A 22,615-nucleotide genomic window follows, 5' to 3' on the forward strand; every position below is an offset into this window, starting at 1 on the left:
CAGCCAAAGCAGGCTACAAAAAAAGATGAAGAAAATACTGGGCAGCCTTTTTTTTTTTTTTTTTTTTTTTGTGTTCAAGAGACAGAAAAAAGTGTTTGGGAAGATATATCCTATTCTCTGTATCTTTTTTCAAACAGTTTCAAGACTGTGATACACTGTAAATCTGGGCTCTTTTATAGCTCCCTTAAGTTTCAGTAACAGCCTGTGTCAATAAAATTCATCTCTTCCTCAATCTCTATATTCGCATCACATAAAATAGTACCAGCCCTATTAAATTAATATTTATGACAAGCTAAGGGAACCAGAAGACAAGCAGTAATTGCTAAGACACAGATGTGTGCACAAGTCTCTGTAATTGCATTGCCCAAGTTTCTCAACAGTGAATCTCAACTCCAAAAAGTGATTTGTTTCAGGGAAACATACAGGACAGACATGCTGTGCCATCCTGGGAAGACAAATTAAAACAAGATCAATGAAATTTATGGTTTTATATACCACCCCAACAACACTTCAGAGATGGTAAAAGGGGGTATTTCCTTACAGCCTCAGTTTACAATTACAAGGTATTTGCCAAGGACCATGGAAAATGATTATAGACAATGATTCCCCAAGGAAGACTATATAAAGCCAATTGCCATAATCTGTTCTACACATACCATTTATTAAACAAAAGAAAAAAAAAAGAAAAAAAAAAAAAGAAAAAAAGAAACGAAAAAAGCAAAAGCCAAAACTTAAGAAAAGGGGAGATAAGGAACCATTCACAGAAATCTTCACTGGCTTATTAACCTTTTTATCAAAGGGAGAGACACAACAGGTATTGCTTAGGAGTCTCCAAGAGGTTAAAGCAGAAAAAAGAAAAATGTCCCACATATTAGCAGGTTTTTGTTTTATGTTTTGTTTTTTAAAAGCCCCATCAGGATTTGGCTTTCAAAACACACAGTGAATCCCTCAAAGGTAAAATTAATGGTTGCACACCACTTTTTAGGTCATGGATACTATCTCTGATCCTTCTGCTGGGAGAGACTTGGTCTGCCAGAGAACTGTGCTGAGACAGTAACGAGAGGAATACTTTTTCAAGACATCTCAGGAAGTTGTCAAAACAGCCTACCACTCAAGGAGGAGTAACATACTGCAAACTGCACGGTTACTGTTGAATCAGAAGACTTGTAGAAAGAGAAGCTTCAAACACACAAAAGACTGCACTGAATGTTTCACAGCTGAACTGCTCCATATACCAAAGCAAGCTGTTGCTGCCAAAAATACATAAAACCACGGGCAACATTTTTTCAATGAGCTTTTACTGTATGGAAAGCAATCTGGCTGGTAGGACTAACAGCAATTCCCCTGCCTCTCAATAGAGCAGAATGTTTTAAACAATGCATTTTGGGTAGCAATATTTCAGTTGTTTGAACTTTTTGAAAGCAATATTTCATTTTCTTTAAATATATATATATTTTTAAAATTACTATTTTTCTTAGGAATATCATCATTAACTTTTACCTACCTACAGTAAGTATAACATCTGATAGGAGGAGCCAGAGAAACCATACCTTCACGTTGAAGGGAATCACCATACATGACAATTTAGGAAGCTCGGACCTTATGCATCTTGTTATCCATGCAGAATTGCACAAGGCACAAGCATATTTAGTATGATAGCAAATATCCAGCATACTCAAAGCCTGACACAACCGCATACAGAACTGCACATGAAAGTCTAACTACACAGCAACCATTACAGTAGCAAGGCACACCTGCTGAAGAAAATGTCAATTCTAAAACTGTTTCTCCACAGCGAAGCTATGGAAATACATCGTCTTCCCCAAAGTTAACACAGCCGTGCTGGACAGCAGTTCAACAACAAAACATCATTTTTCACAATGTAAATTTTTAAAAAAATTAGCTGATTACTGATAATCTCAAACATTTAAACAAACCCATTCACAGGCAAAACTTGCTCTTTAGTGGTTAAACTACTGCAGGAATTTTGGCACACAATCTTTTTACAAATTAAGTATTGTTTTACACGTCCCAAATGTGTTAGTCATAAACATTAGCAGAGGAATACAAATCACAACTTTTTAATAACCCTGCAGTAACTCTGAACTTGTTCATCTGAACTTATTTAGTTTGTTTTTCCTTCATGACTGGATAAAGCAGACTGCAGAATTTTGTGCAGTGCCAGGTCTTGGCTCCATCAGTTGCTCATTAAACAAGATCTGGAATTTAGCATTGGATTGAATGCACATGGGAACTCATGTGAAGCTGCTCATATATCATTGATAGCTCTGTTGCTAACACAGAGTTTATCCAAGCCTCTACATTTTTCGTTGACATGAACAAAGCTGTTCACCATCCTCTGTTTTTGACGTCAGTGGACAACTACCCACTAACAGTATCTGTCACTACAAAATGCTTGGAATTTCCTCACTTATAAAGGCTGGAAAGTTTCAAGTACAAACCTTTCATTTAAAAAAATGGTACTCATTATTAAATTTTAAAGACTAGAATATTTTGTGATTATTAAGATAGGACATTTTTATTCTCACTGAATATTTTTTCCCCCAATAACTTAAGGATTCAAACTTAAATGGCACCACTGGCTGTGAGGAATGGATGTTTAAAAACACCACCTTCCTCTTCTGTTCATTGAAAAAAAACACAACCATGATCTCAAATGTATGCTAATTCCCCAACATATGATGTATTTAAGATTTTTCCCATTAACTGACCATGATAATCATTTCAGTAGGACAAATGTTGGGTGGTACCTAGTACTTAACAGAAATGTAGAAATCCAACCCCCTAGCATAAGCTATTTACTTTTGTTGCCTCTTTTCAACATCTCCGTTACTCTTACAGCTGAAATGGCCCACCTTGAAGGAAGTGGTTCTGGTGGAGGCTCCCTCTGGAGCACAGGGTGGCTTCCCAGGAACCCTTCCCAGGCAATGCTGCCTTCAGCCAGGTGTCCACAGGCTGCCTTCATAGCCCTTGTGAGCCCAGGAGCGTAACAACTGGCTTGGTGTACACAATTCAGACATCCATCTTGACAAAGGTACATATTTTACCCCTGCTGGAGATTTTCCTGCCAATAACAATGCATTTAAACCTCGATCTCAAACCCAAGCTGCTGCTTTACAAACACATCCCTTGCTTCTGACTCCTCCAATTTGGCTGAAAGCAAACAAACATATCAACAATCCCAGCACAACATTTGGTACAATACAGTGGAAAGTCCCCTTTTTCCAGCATGTCAAGATACCATCAGCTATTAAGCCAGAGATAGACAGATGTGTTTAAAAATCCAGTTTTAATCATCTACAAATCTCTGAAACTACTACCTTGAGCCTCCCAACTTCTCTGAACATGCCTCCATTCTCTTCTCCACAGAAAACCCCTTTCATAGAGAACAATTCTTTCGTCTGTGCTTTTCAGGGTATTAATATTTTATGTATGACATTCATATAATACTCCCACAGCACAGTGATAAAAATAAACAATCCTATCTCACTGTAGAGGGACAGATCACGTTCCTGTGTTTATTAGGCATAGCCCACATCCGAAACACCACATACGTTGCTTATGGTGGTCGTGACAAATCACAAAAAAGGCACATATGAACTGTTATCCTCTTGGAATCAAAGCTTCGTAAGTCTATTTTTTACTACTACGTCATTTCAGAATACAGCTGCCTATGAAGAAACGTAATTATGCATTGATCTGATTACCAGGAATTGGCAGTATTTTGATTTTCTAGATAGTAGATGAACAAACACAAATCATACTAATGGCTTAATCTCCTTAGTCCCGGATACATAAAATAGGACATGTTTGAGCAGCTCTACAGATACAACTTCCACCCTTCGTATGAGGGGATAAAAAAAATTAAGAAAATTAGATTTTTTTTTTTTAATAGAAAAATAAGTAAGGATAAAGAAACAAAAACATGGCGGAAATTATATCTAAAGCTTGTTAGAGACAACGTTCAGTTCATCAACACTATATATGTATCCCCAATTCTTAAAAAAATCACCTTTTTTAAGTGATTGTACTAGGAAAGGTACATCCTAACAAAAAAATAAAGACTTGCAAGAAACCTGCAGCTGCTTCGACTTCTTCCGAAAGGACCTTCAATTTTCACAACTGCATCGTCTCTGAGAAGCAATTCCAAGCAGATGATATGATCTGATCTTTGGCTCGGAGGCCATTCCCATATGTACTTTAGAAATAGTGCCCACACTGGCTTTACAACTCCCAAGTTTTGTAGAATTTTATCTTCTGAGCGAACCTCGTCCCTCTTATCAGAGGGACACTCTGCTATTGTAACATCTTCAAAGAAAGAATGCAAAGACAGAGCTAACATCTTTCTGACAGGAGGGATTTGACTGTTGATCTTTTTTTTCCCTCTTTTCCATCTGTTTGAATATTTGTGTGTATGTACATATACCTTTATAAATGCTTAGATTTCACCAAAGAAAGGCAGTGAACGTGGATCAATTTTGTCCAAATGGTCAAACAAGTGTTCAAAGAGGTTGTCTCCCTGTGGAACAAAAAGGGAAACTGAATTTATACAAAAGGTGTTACTTCCATATGCCTTTAATGCATGCTTTTATATTACCTTTGTGGAACAAGAAAACTTTAAAGGATATAGGCTCTTTCTTTCTTACAGAGCAGCAGTAGGCCATTTCCTCATTTCATTCCCATACAAAGACCAGGATCCTACTTTCACATGATCCTTCTCATGGTAGCGAGGTATTCTGTAACAGTGCTCCTAAATGCCTCCCTTAACCAGCAACAAGAGCAGTGATAAAAAGTCTCTATCAAATGGAGGGCAAACACTTTTTGACACCAGTCATACTGGTTTAAAACACCTATTTCACATTAGCTCCCTGTGTTTTAGCTCCCTCGTATTGCTCACCAAGATTAAGTAAGACAGTGTATTAGGTAAGTCAATGCAAAAATCGCAGCGACATAGCCATTTATCCTAAGTTTTGCTGCTGAGCCAATGAAACAGCCTACGGCATACCCAGAACAATTTTCAAGAAGTAGAATATGCAAGTCCACAAAACTAGATTGCTTCCCATACACAAACCTGCTCAGAGCTTGCTTGGATATTTCTACACCAATAATTTACATCATTGGCCCACCTTAAAGGGCTTTTGACACAAAAGGTTTCCTTGCTGTACATCAGCTGATTTGTAGAAATGCTTTGTGTGTGGTCTCTTTGTCAGTAAGAATATAATAATGTGAACTCTTTTAAATATATTTCACTGAGGGAAGGCTGAATCTACTGTAACAAGTATAAAAGAGAAGTCCACATTAAACATTTTCACCAGGCACTGGAACACTTTCAAAGCTGAGTAATTATGATTCCCTGTGGTTTCATAGGTTAAGAGAAACTGAAGTATGACTTTCAAGTTGCTTGCTGATGTCACAGAATTAAGTGTTTTATATACTTACCATATTGAGCTCCTAAAATAAACCTTTTTTTGTTTGTTTGCTTTAAAAAGAAACAATAGAGAGGTTGCATAGAGAACAGCAGTTATCCAGCCAAGGATCTTGCCTTCTACAGTGCTCAATAGCCAGCATTTGCAGACAATATAAGAACAGAACTCAAAGTGGTTCTTTCCCCTTCATACTTTCCCAGCCATCCAGTTATCAGCAGCATGAGAACCTCCTGATTTCATACCAGACCATCATGTTTAACTGGTATGGATGGATCTCCGAGCCTGTCCAAATCACTCCTGGTTTGTATCGTTATTGTCAACGACTGTATATCAACATACTTAGAGTAGTTTAACTTCACAAGCACATGCAAAACATTTTAAAGTTGTTAAATTTAATGGTAAGGAAAAGAATTCGCACCATTTTCTTCAGTTTCATTTATCTCAAATATTTGACACTAGACATATCGAAGAGCAGGAGGCAGGAATTGCTGAAGAAAACTATCCTTAAGTTCTACTATCAGCTAAAAAACTAATCCTTAATCGAGTCTCCAAAAATATAAACTCTATCACTTTCTGTGAAGTATTGGAAATTGTATTTTATCATGATTATAATTAAACAAACAAAAAAAACCACCCTAGTTAAACTGAAGCCATAAAGTCATCTCCAGTGGAACCTACAGACCTTGGTTCCCATTTTCTTATGTGCCTTTGAAATATCAAGCAGTCTTCACTTTTTGCTGGATACATATTTCTGCGAAATGAACACAGGCTTACTAATTGCTTTAATTACGCTCAGTAACAAGCTTTTCCTTTTCCAACTGTTAAAAACACTTAATGATTCAGAATAAGTTTGTAAAAATTACGAGGTGTTCATTCAAATTCTTAATCCAAGAAATTGCTCAGGCACTGCAAAGACAACGAAAGAAAGACAAGCCTGCACAGGCAGGGGCAGGCAGGGCCGAGTTCTTTTGCCTCTTGTGTTCCCAGCTGGCCAGACACAAACCAGCTCCAGCCCAAAACACGCAACTGCTTTCATGTCATGCATCCAAGTTAACAGGCTTTATTTAACCAATACAGCACTGCAATAATGCATCTATACATCCTCAAGATCAGAGCAGCTCGCATCAGATGGCTCAGAGGACAGGCTGTGGAGTTCTCTGCTCCAACAGACACACTGGTTTGAACATGTTTATCAGCCTATTGGAGCTGTTTTCCCTATAGCAAGTGACAATTATGCATGTTAAGATGCTAGACATTGGGCTGAAGAAACCCATGGCCAGTTATAGAGAAATCCAGGCTCAATCCTACAAATTCTTACCCAAACACGAAGTCACTCTGAAGTCAGTGAAACCACTCTCATGAGTAATGTCCAGGTTGATAAAATACTTATAACTGGCTTTCTGTCAATATTTTATTTTCTAAATGAATTGGTTTGCATTCCAGTGCTCAAGTATCACGGGAGTCTGTATGTAAACAAATACCAACAATCATATCAACAAATCTCTAAACACTGCCTTCCGAAGTATTTATGTAAGCTTTCTGCCAGAGACATTTCACACACCAAGCTGTGCACTGAGTTCCTAACACAGACAAATACAATTAGAAAAGTGAAGTCTAATATTGCAAAGGCTCCAGAATGATGCATTCAGGCTTTGCTCACGAATACAGGGCACGAGCAGAAGCCAGCAGCCCATCTATCTGCTGTCTTACCTACTTACTCAAGAGCCTGGTCAGAAAGCACAAAGCATGTACCTACAAGAAAATAATTTTGAAGATATCAGAAAATTCTGCACTCCAGACATAACTGTGCAGCAGCAGCAATGCACTTATAAATCATCCCATTGCCCCAGTCTCGCCACATTCTGCCTTACCATACAAGTATTTCCAAATACTGCACAAGGATGCACGCGATGCTGTGTGTCCCAAGCACGCTCAGGTCAATCAAGGATTATCTCCCCTTGCATCTATTACTTTGTTTGTTCCCCTTTGTTTCTGACTAGTGATACACATAAGACAAGTAAATACGCTTATTTCACCATGTCAGGGGGAGATTTGGTTCATTATTTTTTACATTAGCCACGCATTTGAATCAACAGGAGAGCGTTTTTAATCACAAGCAGTATTTGGTTCTAACGACAGAAGTGCAAATCCAATACGCAGTAATGGAAACTACATTTCAGTGTTAAAAGCTCTCAAGTAGGAGTTTAACAGAATAGCAACTTAGAAATGTAATAACAGAGGAAACTTCAATTAAGTGTACAAGTCCAGTTTCCCATTAATGTAAACTAAAAGTGCCAAATAATAATCAAAAACAACCCCCGCGCACACATCTCCTGCCAGTGGGCTGAATTTAACAATGTCCAGCCCAACTTGTTTTCACTTCAGGTTGAGTGAACAAAGAGACAACCAACATTAAGATAACTTCAAAACACCAGAAAATAGGACTAGAGATGAGATACAATGCAATTTTGCCATGATTTACTAATGTCTTTATAAGAAAGTACCTTAAGAGCCACACAGGTCAGGAGAGAAATTCTGGAAACTCAGACATGTCCCCTGCCAAAACACTTTGGTTTTATGAAATAACTCTTTGCTTACAAGAAAAGTGCATCCTACTAAGAAAAAAAAAAAAAAAAAAAAGAAAACAAAACAAAAACACAAAGTGGCATTGTTGGGAACACACAGACAAAGCTTTCCCAAGAAATTTCACTTCATATACATATACAGATGTGTGTGTACGTATAGGAATGAGTTGCATGTCTGCATCATCTGAAAACTTTTTTTTTTCTTAAAGAAATGAGAACACCGCACTAGTATAGTTACAGATGCTTGTAGTCTGGCAAGGACTGTATCATTGCAGAGTTGCATCTTGCCAGAAACGACAAGGAAAAACCTAGAGCAGTCTGAGACTTACACATGCTACGTATCCGGACAGTAACTTTTCAGGAAAAGAAAAAAGAAAGTACTGTAAAATACTGAATCAAGAAAATATTGAATATTGAAACCCTAACCAAAACATTTCTGCTGGTTCAAAAGTCTTTGCCAAGGCCAAGATCTGCACAAAAAGATACAGCCTTGTGGCAAGGCCCCATGGTTCAGCAAGAAGAGAAGAAACCCGAAGAGAACAATGGATCTAAGTTGGAAGTTAGTAGGGGAGAGAAACAAGAAGCATGTAAAGAAAAGTGAAATGAGACCAAATATTAGCACCTTGAGGGGTAGGGTGAAGGAAAAAAAGAGCAGTGATATTTCATATCAGACTAGGACTTGATTAATATTCAGCTGTATTTCTCTTAGCTACTGGCCTCTTTACATCTCAGCTATCAGCAGTTGCATCTGTAGCCACAACACATCACGCATTAAATATATTCTCTTAATCTGTGGATCTCTTTCAAAAAGAGTTAAACAACGTTTGAGAAGGGAGAGATTACCCAGTAGGGAACCCAGAAAAAAAAAAAAAAAAGCAGTTGTCAAAAATATTTGATAAAAGATTAAAATTAACAAGATTAATTGAATTAAATTTATTGAAGATAAAAATAGATATAGGCCTTTGCAAAAATAGGAAGAAGTATTTTGTAAAAAAAAAAAAAAAAAAAAAAAGGATATGGTAAAACAGAGACAGGACTCTATTGCAGTTGGAGGCTGAAACTTAAGAAAAATATATCCATTTTGACAATTTGTGTGGAGAAGAGTGAGAAGAGGAATAATACCCACACTTCAAAGATTTCCTGATTTTTTTTTTTTTTTTTAAGATCAGACTTTCCCACCCACAGCTGCCAAAACCCATCTGCTTTACTAGAAAATTCATCGCTTTATGCTACCCCTTACAATCATGAAGTTAGACCAAACGTTTTAGAGAGCTCTAGAAAAGCTTAACTGGCTGCTCTGAAGAGGGTTTTGGAGAACTGAAGACAGTGACAGCAGCAGCGATGTGAAACCACCAAAAGGTGTTTACTGATTCCATAAAAACAGTGTTAGCCCCTCGTTTCTTCTTCTTCCCCATTTTAAGCTGCACATTCTCTTTGCTGAATGCTAAACAGTTAATACAGACTTTTCCACTGAAACATTATACCCATACTAGCTGCAACAGATGAGCATTCCTGAACTACTTTGCTACTGGAAGGTATGTACTTTATTGGCCTTATCATTGATAAGACATTGCTCATGCCTCTCTATCATTCTAAACATGAAAATATTAAGTGAAAACAAAACTGAAGCCCAGAGCAACACTAGAGGCATTGCACTACACATTCAGTTGTTATCTGAGCTATCTTAAGGTATCTGTCAGATTCTCTGGAGCTGGCAGAGACAGATGGCTGACCAGAAGACAGCCCTGTTCCACCCCCTCCAAGGGCTTTTCTACAAGGGCTTTTTCTACAATGAGCCTCACACCTGGCCCCTCCGTTCTGCTGGGCTGCAGCAAGCGTGCCCCCTTCTCTGTACTTACCACGGAGGATAGATGTAGATGACATCCTGGGGCCTACTCTTCAGGTGAGCTGCCGTCTCTCTTGCAAAGAGGACTTTGAGTATTGGTTCGTCTCTACTGATAACGAGATCCTCGGATGAAGTCATGGCAGGAGACTGTTCCAGCTGCTGGCAGATGGCAACTTGTATCATACACTCCTCAAACATCTCCAAGATCTTCACAATCAGAACACCAGATTTATCTGGAAATTAAAAGATGAAAATAAAAATGCAATATTTGGATGAGGGGAAAGAAACTCTGGCACATGGAACATCTGTGCTCTGCTTTGTGCTGATCTGGCTGATGTGCAAAAAACAACACTTAGTACAATATCTCACCCAACTGAAAGACTTATGTTAAGGTTTTGTTGTTGCTGTTTTTAAAGCACTTTTAACTGTGGAGACAAAATACTACCTGCACTTCTTCCGAATACAGGTGAAATCAAACTCCTCACAAAAAGAAGACCCCTCCTCTCCCACTGCATTTGAACTTTTTCATCCTGCAAATGATTCACTTTCTTCCCAGCCTATTTTATTTGAAACTGAGCATGATACATTTTATTTTGAAAACAGAAGAATCTCACAGCATTAAAGGTGAATGTGAAGCTGTGTTTGCCCTCCTCAACCTTTCCCAAAACAACAGTTGTCAGGGACCAGGTTAACAGAGCACCCGTTAGGTACAAACAATCTAAAAGTGATTCACATTTAGAGACAATGTGAAAGAGAGACTTAGTTTCATCTAAGACTTATTCTCTTTCTCACCTAGCCCTGCTCCAGTTTGCGCAGGGCTAGGTGAGAAAGAGAATTTGCGCTCTGGTCACTGAGGAGAAGAGGTATCGTTATCCACCTGCTAAATGCTGCTGCCATTATTGTAGAAAGGCACAGTGCTAAGGACAGGGGCAGCAGAACCCCAGTTCTGCTGGTTTTGATCCAGAAGTTGTGTTGGGAAAAACACAGTATCCCGAGAAAAACAGCTGATATAAATTACTGCCTTCCCACAGCAAAGAAGAAGCAGGGGAGGAACTGTGAACGTGGTACTGGAACTTAACAGCAGAGCTGTACTAATTATTTGTTTGTTTATTTTAAGGACCATTTCACAATTGTGAATGCCTTCCCGTTGGAAAATGAGTCAAAATATTTTAGTTTAAGTTTATGAGAAACTTCAAAAAAAATTTTCAAGAAACCCCAAACCAAAGAAAGCAGGTCCTAAAAACTTTCAGGTTTATTAAATAAAGTTCAATTCTATTAAAAACAAAAACAAAAACAACAAAGTCCCTGTTTTGTATTCCCCAGTCTTTATTACATTTTATACTAAAACTGAAAAACTGAAATAAAGTCATTTTGAAATATAAAACCAAAGTGTTCTCAAAACCACTTCTATTCGAACCAATTCTTCATCCCATGCAAGATGTTTCTGCAAAGCACTGTTTCCCATGAACTAGTGTTTTCCATCAGGATAAAGGACTCCTTCGGGAAGTCCCCCAAGTGATACATGTGAAGGGATTCGGCCTGAATCATAGCAGTTCAACCTCCTCTTCCTCGCGGAGCAGGAGGAAGAGAACAGATCCTTGATGCCAAGCTCCCTGGGGTCAAGTGATGAAGAGAGACGGATGGATGCCACTGCTATCACCTGCTTGGGGAAAGCTGCAACGCTGCTCTGCCGCTCCAGATACTCACTGCATTTGGCTAAGATCTGCTCATGTGCAAACTTCTGCTGAGTGTGATCATGGACTGGTTTTCTGTGCCTAAAGGCAAGGATTTAGAATATTCACACTCGAATTGCGTTTTGCCTGCCTGGCTGCAGTTATGGTCCTCTGTCAACCCCGAGTCATCTGGAATGCATAAACAAATCGTCCCGACCACAAAAATTCGCAGCCTTCAAAGCAACTGAACATTTACCTCTAGACATACTCCACAATTTGGATTTTCATCCACTTTAAAAAACAAGGCACTAAAAAGTCAACTTCTATTATGAAACACACCAACAGTTTAAAAAAAAAAAAAAAAAGAAAGGCATGAAAACAACTCGTGAGGCTTCATCACTTCTGGACTGTGCATTTCTCACGTGCAAAACCTTATGACAATTCTTACCGGTCAGCAGTGTATATGTTAGCTGTTAAGCCAGCTTGAAGAAATCGCTGCAAAAGAGAATGGCAACCTAATATTTATCTTTTAAATATCCCTGACTAGGAAACGGTTAAAAATACTAGGTAAAGTAAAGAAGCACTACCTCGAAATGAAAGGCTTTTGAAAGATTTCGGAGAAAAAACCCTCCCAAGCCACCAGTTTCTTGTAAGTCAGTCAGCGTTGGCCCAAACACTGGGAGCTGATACTAAATGAAGCCGAATGCCTCTACATTAAAAGCAGCACAACTCCAACAAGTATCCAAGTCTCCAACTTGGCACACGCGCACATTCTACAGAACCACAATCTATTTGTTTATTTAGATGCACAGAGATAGTTTAATTTAATTACTCCAATTATTATTACTGCTGATGATAGAACGCTCTCTCGAACAACACAGCAAAGCACTTTAGGTTCCTGGCACGTGATGAAACGCCAAAGTTCAGAATGTAGCTCGATTCTTAATTCATTTGGCTCTTGCATTGTTATGCCAATCAAAAATAAATCAAACATATGTGGCTGCGCATTGAAGGGAGAACTTGTGGGTGAGGAGATGGGCTGGATCACTACAATTTCTACAGCTTCCAGAGAAGTTTACTTGTTAGTTCATTCGTGTGAAAAGCTTACTTTAAGGTTTTGCAATGTTCTCTTTCACCCTTGGATAATTCACAGAAGTTCTTGCCTGCTGAAGCCCTCATTCACCTCATTTCACTTGCAAAACAGAATTACAGCCCGAGAAATTCAAACCTGCAGATGTGCAGGTTTCATGGCAGTATCCAGAATTAAAAAAAGGTTCAAGCAGCAGCTGTGGTGCAGTCCTGCCCATTTCTACACTGCATATTCCTTCACGCCCCACTCTGCTGGCTGCAGCTTTCAAATTTATTTCTTCAGCACTACTATTTTTATAAACCCAAATCAATAAGCTAATCCAGCTAACTGCAAAGACACCAAGGCACAAGAGCAGGTATTAGGGAAAGGAAAGGACAAGTGATAAACAGCGGTAAGGGGGGGAATGAAGGGACAGAGTGATGATTGCTCTTTCCAGTGGCAGCCCAAACAAGCTGGACAAAGCTGGTTTGAAACTCAACCTTGAGACTGCATATTTGCCAGTGGCATCCAGTTACTTGTCTTCCCCTGTGGGGGTCAGGTTGGACTGTACTCCAGAAGCTCCTTCAGCACCCAGAGAAGGAATAAGAACTGCAAGTACCGTTGGACTGCTCATTTACTTACTTGACAGTAACCTTTCTTTTCCCATTGAGAGACAAGCCCTGTGCACACTCACAGAGAGCGTTGTCTGGATGCATTTAGAAATCCTTCTCTTGAGCAGCAATTTGAGGACTGCTTAACAAAGCTCATTGTTGGTGCCAGATGCCTTTGCAACAGCATCTTGTGGAAGCCTTTGAACATCCAGCTAGAAAGTCAGAGAAGACATCCACTGACAAAGAGCCAAGAACCATTTGAAGAACCTGGCCCCATGAATATAAAGACAGAGCTTATACATCCCGGGAGTGTCACATGTAAATTCAATCCCTGATACACAAAGCTTGAGAAGCCACAAAGAGAAAGAAAAGCACTGATAAATCTAGTTGAAATCTGGTTGACTGAGGGCTTTTAGAAGTACTCCAGCCCTCCCGTGATCAACAAGACAAGTCAGGTACCAGTGATGAGATGGGTCAGTTTTCACCCATGAACACGATCAGCTCTCTGCAGAACACTTTGTTGCAATAAGTGGAAATCACTGGAAGGCAACAAACAGAAATCATTGCTAGGTGGACTGCGAGGAAACTAATGAATTCTTCCAGATCTCACAAGAGGTCCAGAACAAGTGAAACCTGCAGGAGAAGCTAGTTGGGGGAGGAACAAGGCATTTCAGCAGGCAAGTGGCTCTGGAGAAACCTCTCCGTTATTGACAAGAGCCTCCCTCACCTATAGCTGAGGGAGATGAAGCTCTGACAAGAAGCCATCCAGCATCCCTAATGTAAGGGAGATACAGCACTGCCGCACCAGCATGCACAGACACACTGCAGGAACAACTTCAGCCTCCTCAGAGACAGATGAAGAAATCAGGCAAACGGGACATCAACCACTCACGGCTACTGCCAGCAGAGCTTTAGAAATCCAATAGAAAAGTTTTTTTTTTTTTTTGCCAACAGTGATAATTGAACAAATTTGGCAAAGGTCTTGGTCATACTTTCTGAAAAAGAAAGCCTGGCATTTCCAGATCATGCGATCAAAACAGGTCTACGTTTTATGCATGGGTTCAGAAAAACAACCAGTAACTTCCTGGTAGGAGGAAAAATACTAATTCAGAATGACTAGGAACAGAGTCACTAGTTCTAGTTCAGACGGTCCCTGAGACAGAGATCTTTGCAAATTGGGAGGATATTTTGAAAAAGTAATATGAAGTGGTTTTTAGTCCTGTTCTAAGCTTTCCTAGGCATTCTGATAGCTCTTGCCACTGCTAAGATCCTAAGCTAGATGAATTTTTGGTTTGAACACTTAGCAGATCTGCTCTCATGTCCCACGTTAATTGCCTAACTCCAGATGACACCTCTGGGATATTGCTCTCTCACTCCAATGTGGAACCTGGCCATGAAGTAGTTCAGTTCATCCACAACAATACTATACAACAAACACACAGCTACAGGCTGGGAGATGGGTGGTTGGAAAGCTGCCAGGTGGAGAAGGATCTGGGAGTATTGGTTGATAGTCAGCTAAATATGAGCCAGCAGTGTGCTCAGGTGGACAAGAAGGCCAACGGCATCCTGGCTTGTATAAGTGATCATCCCCCTGTACTTGGCTGCACCTCGAGTACTGTGTTCAGTTTTGGGCCCCTCGCTACAAGAAGGACATCGAGGTGCTTGAGCGGGTGCAGAGAAGGGCGACGAAGCTGGTGAGGGGCCTGGAGAACAAGTCCTACGAGGAGCGGCTGAGGGAGCTGGGCTTGTTCAGCCTGGAGAAGAGGAGGCTCAGGGGCGACCTTATCGCTCTTTACAGATACCTTAAAGGAGGCTGTAGCGAGGTGGGGGTTGGTCTGTTCTCCCACGTGCCTGGTGACAGGACGAGGGGGAACGGGATAAAGTTGCACCAGGAGTGTTTTAGGTTGGATGTTAGGAAGAACTTCTTTACCGAAAGGGTTGTGAGGCATTGGAATGGGCTGCCCAGGGAAGTGGTGGAGTCACCATCCCTGGAGGTCTTTAAAAGATGTTTAGATGTAGAGCTCAGTGATATGGTTTAGTGGAGGACTGGTTAGTGTTAGGTCAGAGGCTGGACTAGGTGATCTTGGAGGTCTCTTGCAACCTACGTGATTCTGTGATTCAGTGATATTTCAAACTCATGGGAAATGAAGAGACAAATTTCCCACTCAGTACATCTGTTTCCCTGGTCAGTCCCTTTAATTTCTGTTACTTCCTTCAGCATGCAGGGTGATGTTGCCCCTCAGTTTATACGTTGACAGCAAAACACATGTTTTAACACAACATTTTGCAGATGTTTTGCATTACCCTAAATTCCAGGAGGATTAAAAAAAAAAAATGAAAAAAAAAAATAATCTGTGTTCCTTTGGAGATCGTGGACCCTGAGATGCTGAACCTTTTTAAAACTTCAGCACGACTCCACGGTGTCTGACAGAGTGAAGGCTCCTGACAATCTTCAGACCTAACAAGGTGGCTTCACAGCAGACATCCATGTTTAAGCCACGGAGCTGCATCAACGCTGAATGCACATGCTCATGAAGGATGCACTCACTGGACACACCAAGGGCAGCCTAGGAGGTAGACTAAGAAGGAAGCTATTCTGCATTGACTCTTAACTACCAAAACGAACTTCTGAAAGAAGAAAAGTAAAAACACAGAGGAGCACAACCCTAACATAAAATGATGTTCAGACATTCTGGCTTCGGTGCCTGAAATATGATTCTGAAGTTTGCTTTAATAACTCCATAACTACCAATGAGACATACAAACGAGAAAAAAATAGAAATGATGGTCTCTTGGGGACTGCATACTTTAACGCAGTCTCTATTTTCTTTTGCTGCACAGAGATGGGAAGCTGAACACACTGCAAGCACTGGGTCCATTGGACTCGATGTAGGGAAACGCATCAGATGTTGACATCAGTAAGACTACGTGCAATTTTGCCTTGCTCAAGTGAATTTTGCTAAAATGTTACTTACTGATCAAGTGCTCAAAAAGAGCACCTGTGGTCTTGAATGGAAAGCCCTCATATGGAGCAATTTCTCTTCACAGTAAGGTGACAGAGCTCCAGTACTACTCCCTGCAGGACCTATGGGATGGAGATAAATGCTTCAGGAGAACAAGCTGGAGTGTGTAACACCTGAACAGAAAGCAGGGGTGGGGTTAAGTTGCTGTGTTCTCTGTGATTTGAGTGTGCTAGCTGGGATACCCAATGAGCCTCTGTGTGTGTGAGTTCAAGCTTGCCATGGTTCAGAGAGGAAGGAAGCAGATGGAGTTTCCAACACTGGGCGTTCCTGGGCTGTGATGACACTGCGCTGCTGTCACTGCCTGTACAGAAAACCTTCCTCTCTAGGGAGGAGGAGAAAAGGACTTGTCTCCACAGAAGAAACAACAATAACAGAAAGGGGAAAAAAAAAAAAGCAGTATCAGCAAGGTCAAAAAAATTTATGAAACCAAAGGCAGGCTGGATTTATGGCAGTGGTTACTTCTGAATTTTTGAATTTTCCATTCTTGCAAATCTTGCAATGTCTGCAGAACGTGTCATACCCACAGGGCTGAAGGATGTGATGTGCCCATCTTCAGTCTGAATGTAACAAACATATGTGACACAAGGTAGAAATAAGTTTTCATGAAGGCCGAAGTACCAATACTGAAAATAGTGAATTACAAGTGCACAGATCTCACAAACACAGAAAAATCTGTTCAGTTAAACAGCTAACAACTATGCTTCACTGAGCATTTTGATAAAAAATTACTCGTATGGGACCATGAAGAACAGCATAGTGGAAAGCATTATTACTGCAATAGTGAGAAGTCTCTGTTAATAAAGAGCATGCTCAGCTACTAGTTAACATACTTGTGAACTATCACGCAAAGCCAGAATGAGAAAGTAACAATCAGAGAAAGGAATGCTCCACAAACTCCTCAGCCACAAGACTTGCACCGTAAGTCATGTGGATGAAAGATAAACAAAGTAAGCACAGTAAGATGCAGAAGGAAGAGTATGTCAGTACCTTCCATTCAAATCAATTAAAAATGACACTCAGACAAGTAGAGAGTTACCACCACCACAAAAAAAAAAAAAAAACAACCACAAACAACCACAAGATAAACTCATAAGAAAATCCAAGAGAAGGATGAGATTGCTTTAAGTCATGTTATTTTTTAAAAAATAGCTAACAAGTATTTTTTTTTGTGCAAAGGCATTCAGAACAGCCTGTATTTGTTCTTACCAGCATACGATTCTTGAACTTAATGGTATCTGAATGATAAGGGAGAAGGACGGATGCTTTTACACAAATTACTATTACTTTTAGTCAGATTTATCAAACACAAATCATATATATGAAGTGCAGTTTAGAAGCAGATTTGTACTGTACCTAACGTATTTCTAAATAATGCATCTGGAAAGTTAAGTTATACTTCCAGTTAAATGGCAAGTTCTTCAGAAATACAAACTACAAGAAATACAGGTGTTACACTCAGATCAAAGTTCTATTAATCCTAGCTAAAAGCTTTTACGTAGTACCATTTCCCACTGAAAATACAGAATCTTGTGCAATTAATGTTGTTAACAGTACTTACTGTACTAAGAATGAAAGTACAAATGTGTTTCGTTCTGATGGCTTGATCAGATCTGCATTATGGAAGTATGAAACAAACCAAAAAAACAATTTATGCCTTGTTTAATAAAGCCAATTAGCAACACACTTCCAGATTTGTCCCTCAGTTATTATTTCGAAGGCGTTATTTTGTCCCAACAATATTTAATTTCTAATTGCCCAATGTAGGTTTCAAAACTGCAGTAGTAGACACCCTCCTGGGACAGCACTCACTATCTGCAGTGGATGAATAGCCAAGCCTACATTTTCTGGTTCAGGCCACAAAGTTTTACTTTCATTCTCAAGTGTCAGAAGTATAAAATGTCAAATCACAGGCATAAATCAAAAGAAAATGTGTACTTTTGCTTGGCATCCCATCATCGTTCTTCCTTCTCCTTCACGTAAAAGCCTGCAGGTGTATGCACAACAAACTCAGCAGGCTGATATACAGGGAGCAGACCCTTCCAATCCAAAAGGCAACGTTTAAAGCCAGGAGGCAGCACTGAGATTCCAACATTTTCACAGCCTGTACAGAAACATCTGTTTGCTATTACCATCCATACATATTGTTATTCTTCCTGGGCTGGTAACTTCTGAAGCCATTCAAAAAGATTTTTCTCCCAAACATACCAAGTCTTGCAGGCATGATGGCTTCTTGCCACATCTATATTAATTTAAAAGGACGCTGCTGAATTTGGCCCTACTTTAAACATTACACATTCTTTATAACAACATATGTAAGCTACTTAAAGTGTTTGTGTATGCCATTATTGTTTCTCACAAGAAAACAAAAACAATACAAAGAATTCTTGCTTGAAAAAGACAAGTTTACATCTTATTTTTCCCTCCCAATGCTGTGACAAGTTCAGACATTTGGCTAGCAAAAAAATGACAAACAGAAATTTGGCCGCTTGCCATCTCTCTAAACTACAGTATTAACTAGTAACTAATGAAATTATCAAGAACTAAGAAAATAAGCAATAGCTAACGAAGCTCAGACTTTTGCATTTACAGAAACATTTTGCATGGTAAAAGGAAAGCCTGTTAAGGACTATCCCTGTTTTCTTCATCCACAGACATCAATCTTTGTGCAAGTCTCATCACATCCAAGCTGCTAACATCTTTTTCTTTCCCCACATCGTAACTAGTCACCGAAACTCGAAGGTGGGGGAGTGATTGTTTATATCCTCATTTGTAAGCCCTTCAGCCTCCCTGAAAACGCACTAGTACGCACGAAACCCCATCTTCATCTTCAAGGCTTCACCCTCCTCCCCTCACGTGTTCCTCTCGCTTCAGTCACTTGAAGGTCACTTCCCCACAAGAGGAAGGAGCTGTGCTGTTTCGAAGGAAACGCTGATGGTTTGGGGTTATTATCAATTTATTACTCAAATTCAATTGTAACAAAACGTTCATCCCAAATCTTAACCTCAGACCAACAAATTCCAGTTATCTTATATCAGATTACGAACTCTACAGCATAACGTGTGTCGGCATTTTCAGTAAAGAGCTGCTTTGAGAATAACTGCAAGAAAAACAAAGAGCAGAAAACAAAATGTAGAGAAAGTAAGATTTCAGAAGTTACTTTTGAAAACAATCAGCAGGAGCTTGTTTTAAATCTTGTTTGTGTCTTCTCCTATGGACAGGAGAGTCTTCAGAACGTAACTCAGAAGAGCACTATTTTTCTCCTTCTGCCTCATGCAATCCCCACATAACCAGCAGATGTTGACAGGAAAAGGTTTTAAGGTTTGTTTTTTTTTCCTCCTCTCTCTCTCTCTCTCAACTGTCCAGATCACTTTGCCCAAACAGGAAACTTCATAGGGAAGTTGCAGCATAGAATACAGGAGGGGAAATTAAAAAAAAAAAAAAAAAAAAAAAGCTTGCAAATGCTTTCAAAACCTTTTCACACAGCACTCTCCAGCCACCAGCTTGACTGAAGGGAGCCTTGCTCTTATGATGGCTGTACACCTTTTAGCCTCCCTGTTACACCTTGTGAAGAACAAGCTTTTAAGAACTCATGGAGAAGAGCCCGACACCCCAAACCACAGGAGCGTCCAACTAGCACTGTGCAGTGCAGGCAAGCTTCTATGGTGCCTCCTTTCAGCCCTAAGTGACAGGGTCAGGTTAATTACAGAAGTGGAATTACCAATCAGGAAGACCCAATTAAGAGTAAAGGCTTTCTTCCCCCACTTCTTTCTGCTGTATGATATCCTCATTTCCATCTTTGTCTGCAGTTTCAGAAAGACTGCCATCACACACCCCACCCAGTACAGGGTGCTGAATTTAACACTTCAAAATTGTCCAAATGGGGAAAGCACAGAACTTCTTCTGCCCTGAGGAATGATTCAGACAAAAGTGAGACCCCTAAGCACTACAAAAAAAAATAAACAGAAGATGCATGCTGAAAGGAGGCGCTCTTTTCTGAGGTAGTGATTCATCCCAGTGACCACGAGGCAGCCAAACCACAATTCTTAGTTACCAAAAGAGGTCACAGGAGCAAACAAAGGAATTCAAAAAATTAAAGCCAAAAAAAAGTGCTTTTTTTTTTTTTTTTTTGGATAACGTGGTTGTTGATATAACTTAAAACCAACAAAAAACAGCAAAACAATAGCATAAAATTCTGTAAGATGAAATGTTCAACAAGAAGAGAGGAATGGCCCATACTCCTGCAAACAGTTTTCCTTAAGTCTCAAATGGAAGTAAGACTTCAGACTGATCTCACTTGAAATTGCTCCTCTTTACCTCAACGATGAACTCCTGGTCTGCATGTCTACGGAACAACCAAAATGACTTGACAGCTCCTGCAGCAACTAGGTTACTTCAACCCTCCACATTAATCTTCAGGCTCCTTCGACAAATCATTTGAGTTTGTTATTTGATAAGTTCTTTCCTCTACTTCTGCTGCCAGAAGTCAGAAGCAGTCCTGGAAATTGTGTGGTTTAGAAATATTACCGGGCAAAACACAGGGAAATAAATCCAAGAAGAATCTCAGATCAGTGAGAGACCCTTAGTGTGAACCTAAAAAGATGAAAGTGGTAGGCTTTTACTTTGCTGACACGTCACATTTCTGGACTAGAAGCAATTGTAAGGTTATCTAGGTACACTACTAACATTTCAGCCATTCAGACTGACATTTTCCCAACGAAACAACAATTTTATTTTGGTGACATGAAACTGTTTGACTATTCTAAGAACAAAACTATGAAAAACTAATTTTGCCCTGGATGAAAAAAGTATCTCCCAAATACTATCACAGCTATTTTACTGATAATTTTGTCATAGTCACGCTTTGGAATAAGGACTGCCTATTGGAAATGGTAAGTAGGTTGTGAAGTTGAAGTATATTTCTAAATTATGGTGTTATGTCCAGCACCCTTCTGAAATTTAGTTTTATGCTTTGGCAAATGTTTGCAGGGTAAATGTAGCAGAAAGCAGTGCCCTAAAGATTTCTAACTTGCCCAAATTCCTGCACATTTTCACCAGGATGGTAAAAGGCATATCCCAGAAGCTGTTCATCTGCTGCCAAAACTAAATCATCTTGAAGACAGACTCACCTAAATTTTAAAAATGTACTTTAGAATAGAACAAGGTATTTTCCCCATAGCCTTTTTCTCAGAAAACGCTAACTAATTCTGACTCATTTTCTGAAAGAAAGCAAGAAAAAGAATCAAAGAAAGGAATCCAGCCAGGGGCAGATGTTTAGCATGGAATATTTCAGCCTAAGAGTTAACGTCTAGCAGACTGGTGAGCAGCCAAACACAAGTTTTCGTAATGACATGGGAAGCTAGGACAAAAAGAATATCAGCCATTTTGCAGATCCATTGCCATAGAGAACACTGGGGAAAAAAAAAAAAAAAAAAAGAACCAATATCAGTTTCTGTTCTTTATTTCAGAAAAAGCAAGAGGATGTCCTCATACCACATAAGGATGTGGAAGTAGATTCCTATTCATTAGTAACTCAGGACGAGGATAAACGACATGTAGAAGGCTTGATTAGTTTTAAGTGAGCATGCCTGCATGATTTTCAACATAGCAGTTCTGAAAAGAGTTGGCTAAAGGCATTTCTGGGTCCCTGATATTACTTTCTAGTAAGTCTTCAAATACCAGGGAAATTCCAGAAGACTGAAAAGATGATGATGTTCAGCAAGGGCAAAAAATGTGACTCACAGTAAATGGAGAACAGCTACCCTGATGTCAGATCTAGGCAAAATCACTGTGCAAAAAAGTAAGGAATTAAGACCAAAAATATATTTTGTGCCATTCCACATCTTGAATATGCATCATGCAAGTGATCACAGGATATAAGCTCTCTAATGCTGCTGTGAGAAACTTTGAGACCAGCTTTAGTCAACAGTTTGGGTTTGACTCCTTCAGAATTAGTAAGGACTTAAAATCATAAAACATTCTTATGAAATAACAGACATTTTCACTATCAATAACGTGCTCTTTCAGTGGAATGCAAAAAAATATTTCAGATAACTAACTTTGTGAATTACAGTTAGAGCTTTTCATAAGCGGAAAATCATAATTAACAGCAGTGCCAGCAGGATTTGAAAGCAAACACACTATTAAATGGTTTCATCAATTATTTTCCTGTATCTAGATAAAAGAAACACAAACGGTAACTAGAGAGTGGGGAACTGGATCTCAGAAGTCAGTAGGATCTGGGTGATGGTTCTGATGAGACTAAAACTGAAGGGATACATATAGAGTAGCTGCCTTTGTTTCTAAGATCATGCTGAAAAGTTTGAGAGCGTGCAGTAAAGAGCCACGCAAATCACTTGACGAC

At 39.5% G+C, this 22,615-nt stretch overlaps 1 protein-coding gene across 1 annotated transcript in view; it reads right to left on the bottom strand.

Moving 5' to 3' along the window:
- Positions 1-4,459: 4,459 nt before the first annotated feature.
- LOC116485634 (DNA repair-scaffolding protein-like) overlaps positions 4,460-22,615 on the bottom strand; it is an 83,368-nt gene continuing 65,212 nt past the window's right edge. Inside the window, exons 8-10 of the mRNA XM_032181125.1 lie at positions 9,892-10,111; positions 9,400-9,502; positions 4,460-4,540 (exon numbers count right to left, since the gene is read on the bottom strand). Of these exons, the coding sequence (XP_032037016.1) occupies positions 4,460-4,540; positions 9,400-9,502; positions 9,892-10,111 (404 nt within the window). The remainder of the gene's footprint in view (positions 4,541-9,399; positions 9,503-9,891; positions 10,112-22,615) is intronic.

Source organism: Aythya fuligula, chromosome 2 (genome assembly GCF_009819795.1).
Source record: "Aythya fuligula isolate bAytFul2 chromosome 2, bAytFul2.pri, whole genome shotgun sequence".
Lineage (NCBI taxonomy): Eukaryota > Metazoa > Chordata > Aves > Anseriformes > Anatidae > Aythya > Aythya fuligula.